The sequence below is a fragment of the Nelumbo lutea genome, chromosome 3 (genome assembly GCF_056320005.1).
Source record: "Nelumbo lutea isolate HS-2025 chromosome 3, American lotus-T2T, whole genome shotgun sequence".
NCBI lineage: Eukaryota > Viridiplantae > Streptophyta > Magnoliopsida > Proteales > Nelumbonaceae > Nelumbo > Nelumbo lutea.
The window spans coordinates 84242267-84251561 of record NC_142686.1 but is presented as its reverse complement, the minus strand read 5'-3'; the positions used below and the strand labels follow the sequence as shown (position 1 = coordinate 84251561).

Genomic DNA, 9295 nt, shown 5'->3' with positions numbered 1-9295 from the left:
CTAAACACAAATGATTTAAATTATAAAACATGGAAAGCTTCAGTTTCTTCTCTTTCATCAAAAAGCTTCTTCTTCTTCATGGCTTATTCTTTGGTCATTTTGTAACCGCAAGTATTATTTTTTATTTTTTAAATCCCTGAGCTTTTCATTTTTAAGAAAAACTGTAAGATTTATTTTTTATAGGGATGTGCCGGCGGTTGGTGGGTGCCATTCCAGGCTGGCCACCGGTATCTTGGTTGATGGTTCTACGGCTGTACCTTTCTATGGTTGTATAGTTGTTGCAGAGGTTCATAAACAAAATTAAATGACATTTGAAAAATATTTGTGTTTTAGATGATAGATTATAGCATTTGGAAAGTTTGGGTGCTAGATTATGGCGTTTTAAAGTTTGGATACTAGGCACTCGGCCTAAGACGGCCTGTGTTATCCATGTTTCGTGAAATCTAGGCGTCACACATATTTGATTGGTTTAGTAGGAAAATACAACCCGGCCGTCACACATGTTTGGTCAAATCCAAGTGATTTATACAGAACGCAGAAGACGGCCTGTGTTATCTTGGCTTTGCACTTTGCTAGAACACTGGACACCCTCACCCACCATCGCGATTCTTCTCGTTCTCGGTGTGTTGTTTGTCTTTCTTCAGCCGAAACAACACCAGGCTGTTGCTATCGTCTCTCCTCTTATTAGGGTCAGGAAATGCAGTAGCAGCAGAAGCAGCTGTGGAGGGTTGTCAATGGACTGGATTCGGGTTGGACCCCGTCCAAACCATCTGAGGACTGAGGATCGATTGAAGTTACTTCGTACTCCAACTTAGGGTTTCTCTCTGAGTGAACTCTCTCCGACGGTTCTCTCACCGGCAAGTCGGCGATTATCTCTGTCCGTTTGGTTGAGCTGCGTGTACAGAGCGGTTATCTCTGAGCATTTCACAACATTTCTCACCGGTGAACTCTCTCTACTTCCGTATGATTCATCATTGTTTATAAAAGTGATAAAAACCTCAACGATTTTGTTTTCCCCCGGCATCTATCTCTCTCCGTCAGTTTCTCTCTAGCCTTTTTCTTTCCGGCAGTTTTCTCTCTCCAACGGCCATCTCTCTTTTGTGAACTGCAATCAATTGTTGAATAGGTAATATACCACCCCTCAGTTGGCTTCCTTGGGCAATTAGGCAGCTCATCTGTCTTGTAGTTTAGTTTGTTGTTTGGTTCGTGTGGTTGTGTTTGTTGCTTTGTCATAGGTAGTGCCAGTCTTTTTTGTTTCTTTTTTTTTAGAAAATTGAAATTAAATTAATTAAACAGAAAGACTGTCTGATTGTTAAGTGGCTGTTCCGGCCAGTTGTTGCTTTTTCCGTTCCACCAATAAAAATATCCTTTATATCTTTTATATCTTTTGTTTTTTGAGCCAAATCATGAGCATCTCTGGTAAAAAGGCTAGATTTATATACAAAAGTAACCTTGTGATCAATTCGGACTAATTTGTACAGTCATACAGGTCAAATAAGCTGAGAGGACTGTAATCACAGAATCATGTGACTCTAACATGGCTTTCGGTCAAAGAACCTCCCGTTGTTGTCTCCTCTCCACGTCTCCCGCGAAACTACAAGCGTTGGCACTTGCAACAGTTGTGCCATTTGAGCTTGTGGCGTCAACCTTTAAATTTCGTAAGGAATATTGTTCATTAATGATGCCTCTAGATTACCCTGACGAAAATAACAACCTTTCCAGCATTTCTTCTGACTCATTCTATGCTTTTCTCTTGGATAATTTGACCCACAAGAAGCATCTGGTTCAGATTCATGCTCAGCTCATTGTGGCGGGTTTTCAAAACAGCAACTACTTGGCAACCAAATTTGTTCATGCAAGCTCTAATGCTGGGGAAATTCACTACGCTCGTTCCTTGTTTGAAGAAATTCCTGAACCAAATGTCTTTCTGTGGAATGCAATAATCAGGGGGTACTCCCAGAACAATTTGTTCAGTGATGCTCTTGAAATGTATTCGAGAATGCAGGTGGAACGAATGAACCCTGATAGGTTCACTTTTCCTTATGTGCTCAAAGCTTGTAGCAGCCTCTCGGACCTCAGAATGGGTTTTAGGATTCATACTCAGATATTCAGGCATGGGTTTGAGTCAGATGTGTTTGTGCAGAATGGTTTGGTGGCGCTTTATGCCAAATGCGGGGAAATCAGCAGGGCCAGGGCTGTGTTTGATAGGCTGTCTGATAGAACGATTGTTTCATGGACTTCGATTATTTCAGGGTATGCCCAGAATAGCCAACCTTTAGAGGCTTTGAGGATATTCAGAGAGATGAGACAATTGAATGTGCTACCAGACTGGATTGCTCTTGTGAGTGTCCTTAAAGCTTACACTGATGTTGAGGACTTGAAGCAGGGGAAGTCCGTCCATGGTTTTGTCATCAAAATGGGGCTTGAATTGGAAGCTGACTTGCTAATTGCATTTACATCCATGTATGCAAAGTGTGGGGAAGTAATGACTGCTAAAGCATTGTTTGATCAGATGGAAATGCCAAATACAATTCTATGGAATGCAATGATATCTGGATTTGCAAAGAATGGTTATGCAGAAGAAGCTGTGGAGCTCCTCCGTGGAATGCTATCCAAGAACATTAGATCAGATTCCATTACCATACGCTCTGCAATCTTAGCCTGTGCACAAGTGGGGTCTATGGAATTAGCAAGATGGATGGATGATTATGTTGAACAGACAGAGTATAGAGCTGATGTTTTTGTCAACACTGCACTTATTGACATGTATGCAAAATGTGGTAGTATAGATTTTGCAAGGAGGGTATTTGATCGGACAGTAGATAAAGATGTCGTGGTTTGGAGTGCCATGATTGTAGGGTATGGTTTACATGGTCGAGGTCGAGATGCTATTCAACTTTTCCATGAGATGAAACATGCAGGGATAGAACCAAATGATGTCACCTTTATTGGACTCCTCTCGGCCTGCAACCATTCAGGACTTGTACAAGAGGGGTGGGAGCTTTTCCATTGCATGAAGCGAGACCATAAGATTGAGCCTCGGCACCAACACTATGCTTGTGTGGTTGATCTTCTTGGTCGTGCTGGGTATTTGGATGAAGCATATGATTTTATCATGAACATGCCAATTGAACCAGGTATAACTGTGTGGGGAGCACTGTTGAGTGCATGCAAGGTCCACCGTCATGTGCCATTGGGAGAATATGCTGCGGAGCGTGTTTTCTCAATTGACCCACTAAATGCAGGGCACTACGTGCAGCTGTCAAATCTTTATGCTTCAGCCAGGATGTGGGATCATGTAGCAAAGGTCAGGGTACTGATTAGGGAAAAGGGGTTGAGTAAGGATTTAGGATATAGTATGATTGAGGTCAATGGTAAGCTTCAAGCATTTTGTGTGGGAGACAAGTCACATCCGAGGTCCAAGGAGATCTTCTTGGAACTTGAGAAATTGGAGAAGAGGTTGAATAATATACCCGGCTTTCAATGGTGGTGGGTCCAGAACTAGCACTGGCACCGGAGTGGGGTTAGGTGGTTCTGGTGGTGGGGGAGTGTTACAGTCCATTTTATTTTCTGTTAGCAGTTAATTAGATAAAGGAGATGATGTTAGAAGTTTGTTAGGTGATGTCAGCAGTTTGTTAAGCTTGAACCAAATTGTATAAAAGCTGAAAATCTCTTTGTACTGGGCATGCAAATTGTAATACAAATTCCTTCTCTCAAATCCTCTCCCTCTCTCCTTTCTTCTTTTCCCTTTCCCTTTCTGATCTTCAAATCAAGCTTAACTTCTTTGAAGCTCTATTATTCTTCATGAGTTTCTTGAGCTAAGGCAGAGTGATCTTCTCTAAAACTCTACATCAGGGAGGAGGTCATGCAGATTATTTCAGAATGATCTTCGGGATCGGCTGTGGCACACCACTCCCACCTTCCTTTTCCTAGATCTAGATGACCCTATTTTCTGTTGTACTTGGAGATGTGGGTCTTTTCCTAACCCTGGTGTGGTGTTTACTACCTCTCCTATTTAGGAATTTTTTCCTTGTCTCCTAATCCTTCCCTTTATTCCCTTTCTCTAGTTGGTTTTCCATCTCCCCCTTTCTATGGCAGAAGGTTTTCCCCCAAATATTAGCCCTCCAACTGAAATACAAACGGAAGAAGACCCTTTCTAGCAAACTGCCTTGATTTGCCAGGTTCTAACAAAACAGAAGATTAACCATATAGCCTTAGCCAGGTCCTTGTCTCAGATTTGGAATCCTTCAAAAGACATCGATTGACGATAATTGTTAGTTCATTTCAACCACAAGAAAGATATGCACAAAGTTCTGAAGAACAACCCTTGGAACTTTGTAAACCAGCTGACCCTCCTCCAATCAGCTCATTAGAACACTAATGTGTCTTAGGTTTCTCTTTGATTCTGTGAGTTTTGGATGCACATCTATGGCCTCCTGTTTGGAGCTCTTAGATCGGAGTAGGTGTTCATGCTATTAGGTGTATGGCCTCCAAGCATACACATAATGATTGTTCATGATTATATGTGATTGAGTATAGCCGTCATAACATAACGACAGCTACGAAGGATCATATGTGGCGACATCAACGGTCAGGTTGGCCTTTATGTCTCTTGTGCTAGCTCCTGGAATTTTGATACATAACATCCCTCCTACCTTCAAAGTAGCCTTGTCCTCAAATCTAGCATTAGATAATTGCTTGGAGAGCTTCTCCCAGTGTTCCATACCAAATCTCCCTAACATGAAAGTTGTGACAAGCACAAAGTTGGATTTTTCTATTCACAATTTTTCCAAACTAGGGTTCAAGAACCCAACAATATAACAAGAGAATAGCAAAATCGCATAGGAGAAAACTTTCTTAATTTTCTCAAGATCAGTTTTGGGATTTGAACCAGGTCATATTAGATTCAAAAACTAGAGAAGGGTTAGGACTTTACCTGATAGAAGAGTCGTCACAAGTTCAAGAACAGTTTTGACGTTCACACCCAAGAAACTGATCTCCTCTCTCTAGCAATCCAATCAATGTAAAGATGGTGCAACTTTTGGTATTGGAGAGCAGAATCCTTTGAGATCACAGTAGTGCTTGCAAGACCAAAACACCTCTGAGATCACAAGTTCAAGAACAGTTTTCTGTTGTTGTGTTGCTTTTGTTTAGTTGCATTTGTCCTATTTTGTAATGAAGATATTGCTTAACCCAAAAAGTAAAAAACAGGATTGTTCAAGTTTTTCAGGCATTTGATTGACAAGAAAAAGTAGCAGTTACTAACCCGACCATCAAACCCACACCCTTCTCTCATTTACAGGTACCTTGTCTACATCCTGGACAGATAAGAATAGGGTCTAGTTCAGGTTGTCAATTTTGGAAATTAGGTAATCATAAATTCAACCAAATAGAGTATTTTGTCACTAATAATAGGAATCCGGTTAACTCAGCCATGCTTGTCAGATTTGAATGGACATTCTGCTGATCAACCTAGGTAATGCATTATTTTGTCACTAAAAAACATAGCTTCTATAAGCTGTATCAATTCAAACTTCATTTTTAAGAAGGAAACAAGTTTAATCCTTTTTATCAATTCATCCTGTTGTTTTTTACATTATTGATTCAGGAAGTTATGTGTTTGAACAGTTTTTCTTTTCTTTCTTTTTTTTTTTTTTTATTGAAGGGGTTCTCATATTATCACTAGCTGGATAGGTTCTCAATCAGAAGATCCATGAGTCATTACACACCTCTTGGAGGAAGAAAAGTATTTTGGCTACCAGGTTGAACTTGTTCAGGTGGATACCAAGATTAGCTAGTACCAGTGGACAGTGGATTGTGTCAGTCCAATCCAGTCCAGGGTGAACAGTCCAGTAAGACAGTGGATTGGACCAGTCCATTCCGGTCCAGGTTGAACATGTTGAATAGTCCAATAAGACAGTAGATTGGATTGGATCAGTCCAATCCAGTCCAGTTGAACAGTCTAATAAGACAGTGGATTGTACCAGCCTATTGAACAGTCCGATAAGACAGTGGATTGGATCAGTCCAATCTAGTCCAGGTTCAACAATTGGTCCAGTCCAATCCAGTCCAGATTGAACAGTCCAATAAGATAATGGATTGGACCAGTTCAATAGATAGTGGATTGGACCAGTCCAATCCAATCCAGGTTGAGATTCAAATTGATCTAATTGGAAATGGTAACTCAACTCATGCTGAATTGTCCTCTGTTATAAAGGGTCTGAACCTGGTTATCTCGTTAGATTACTTAGAGCTTGTTTTTTAAGGGGATTGAAGAGTTGTAATTGGTTGATTTAGGGACAGTCCATTTGATCCATACGCATCACACGAGGGAAACAAGATGCTCAGCATCTGGACTGAACATCTTGTTTGAATGGATCCCTAGGTGTGCAAGCTCCTTAGTTGACTCACTTGTGAGGAAATGGGCTAGTGGACATGATTATTGGGATCCTGACTTAAGAGGTAGACAATTGTAAATTTGTATTAGGACTGTCAAATAAGTCATCAATGTATATATCTTGTGACTTGCTGGCTCACTCTAAGCATGTTCTCCTTAACGTTATGCAATAAAAGTTCTGAATTGTTAAGTAGAAGCATAGTTAAAGAAAGAACTAATAAGTATAAGAATCAAAGAAACTCATTTATACTGCTAATGCAAAAGAAATAGAAAAGTAAGATAAATATTCCACCAAAGGAGAGTTGTCTCTAATAACTTGATCTTCTAGAAGAAGCACCCTAACTTGATCAAATTATATGTAAATCATCACATTTAGAAATAAAATAGTTGCAACTAATTTAATAAGAACAGAATAAAATAAATCTGAATTACATATTCCTCTTGGGATATGTTGCTGGCTATCTGAGTTCTGCATTCCGTGTTGTAGAGCAGGGTGTCATTACTGCTTGATATGCTTGACAGATTAATTCTTTTAGCTTTTTTTCTTTTTTTTTTCTATTTGAAAATTAACTGTGCTTAATCTGCTTTACCTGTACCCAATGAGGTTTGGAGATATTCCTGCATGGGCAGTTGAGCTTTCGGAATCTATTCATAAAGAAATTTGGTTTTGTGATATTTCTAAGTGTGGAGATTCATCAATTTGTGATCAGGATAGGGAAATAGTTTGCCCTTTTCCATCAGAATTATTGTGGAGAGAGCCTTTCTTTGATCAATTAATTGTAAATGTATACCAGCCAGGTGAGGTGCGCATTACCTCCTCTATGATGAATTGATGACAACAATGACATTAACAATCTGAATGATATATATGATATATATTTATATTTATATGTTCTTTATATACTTCTGTAGTAACTTGTTAATCCATATTATATATCTATTGTGACTTTAGTAGTAATGCTCTATGGATACCTCTTATATCATATGCGGTTATGTCTACAATGTTGTATTACTAATAAGGAACTAGAATTATGCATCTGATAAAAAAAATAACCAGAATTATATCCATAGTAGAAAAACTGGATTAGAACTCTATATGCTACCCTTGGCAACAATTTTAACCTTACATGGAGAAAATGTTCAAACCATGTGCATATCTGAAACAATGGAAATCCTTCCTGGTAGATGTCAAAAAAACCAGCTACCTCTTGATCTTACCTTCCTGGAAAGCCAACTAAGCCGATTTATTAGTAGGAGGAGCCTTTTCTTTTTTCCCATAAAGCAAAGGAGGATTTCACTCCAAAAATGGTACTTTTGGGTTAACAAAGAAAAGAAAAAAGAAGGTAAAGCTTCTAGTCAAAACAGTGTTCTCAGACTTGGACTGCACAGAAAAAGAGACCAGAATGTTGATGGAGTGATGGGTCATGGAGTTCATGGATTGGTTAACTAGTAACCAGGTCAAAATTCAAGGGTCCAGACATAGATCATGGGGGAGATTCTACTAGCTCTGAACTGTGCAGGTTGGATTGAATCAAATGGTTTATTAGATGTGAGTGTTGGTTATTTCTTGTAACTTTGTGGTTTAATTGGCTGATAGAGTAGTCAATGCAAAGTTCATTTTCAAATGGTAAAACATATTGTTTGGAGTTGGGTAGCTTGAATATATTCCATGCCCATAACCCTGTGCCAACTGATTAATTAAGTATCCCATTAGACTGAAATAGCAGCCAAATACCATAACTTGGTTCTAGATTGATTATTAGGACATTAATCACTTTAGAGCTTCATATCATTAATAAATGATACAGGAGCACATGTTTTCTGGTATTGGTACGGAAAAAATGCATCTTGAGCTGTTAATTTTGTAGCCTGATCAGCTCTATAATGCTTTGTTTGTTTTGTTTTAAACTCGACAATGATAGCTATTGACATCTCTGTTAAACAAAACTTTGCTCAAAACCATAATGTGTGGACACTTGCACTTTGCAGCTCAATTAATTTGCATCCATCAATAGCTGTGATAAAATCCAACCATTTCTTTTCCCATGAGAGACGCTACAAGAAATTACATTTCTAGCGGCAGTTTTCGGCCTGGCTATTTGGCAGGTGCCGCTAGAAATGCTGATCTTTAGCGGCAGTTGATTAAAACTGCCACTAGAGACCAAATGACTGTCGCTAAAAATAGCGAGCTAAGTTACTGCCTTCTCTCTCTCTCTCATAGTCGTCTCTCTCTCGCTCAGTCATTCTCTCCTTCTCTCGCTCTCCCTCTCTCTCTCTCTCAGTCGTCCTTCTCTCGCTCAATCGTTTCTCTCCTCTCGCTCTCCCTCTCTCTCTCTCAATTGTCCCTCTCTCGCTCAGTCGTCTCTCTCCTCTCGCTTGCTCGTTCACTCTCTCTCTCTCTCTCTCTTACTCTCTCATTCGTCTCTCTCTCTCCCTCTCTCTTTGTCTCTCTCTTTGTCTCCCTCTCAGTCGTCCCTCTTTCGTTTCCTTTGAATTGGCATCTCCAGATATGGCCACTTGAAGGTTTTGGATCATTGAGACAAGGAGAGTAAAAGTTACTGCATCTCAAAGGTATATTTAATCTATTTTTTCTACCTTAAATGTAGTAGTGATCCCTATATGATTGGGAGAAAAGGTTTGTAGTGATTAATGCTGGCATTTACATTTGTCCTCTGCTATCTTATGGCTTTTCTGATTTGAACTATAAAGTTTAGGTTATTTTCTTGTTTAAGATGGTCATTCAAAGATTTGTTTACTTTTTGTACTTAAGTATCAGAAAAATCTATTAATTTGGTTAGCAGATACTTAGGAAGATAAGATGATATATTCCTTCCAATCTATCACTATTCCTGCATAACACTGTTTCTAAGGAAACTTTTTCTATTGATACTGTTTTTC

General features: G+C 39.3%; 1 protein-coding gene across 8 annotated transcripts in view; it reads left to right on the top strand.

Moving 5' to 3' along the window:
• Positions 1-324: 324 nt before the first annotated feature.
• Positions 325-9295, top strand: part of LOC148866148 (pentatricopeptide repeat-containing protein At3g12770-like) — a 53983-nt gene continuing 45012 nt past the window's right edge. For 2 of the 8 annotated variants that reach the window (XR_016110655.1, XR_016110652.1), the window contains exon 1: positions 7987-8968. Coding sequence is in view for 1 of the 8 variants with exons in the window: in XM_088980703.1 (XP_088836829.1) it covers positions 1538-3505 (1968 nt within the window). In the remaining 7 variants the exon portion in view is untranslated. Of the gene's footprint in view, positions 1127-1489; positions 3636-7986; positions 8969-9295 lie in introns of those variants that run through there. The other 6 variants (XM_088980703.1, XR_016110656.1, XR_016110654.1 and 3 more) reach the window with 6 other exon arrangements.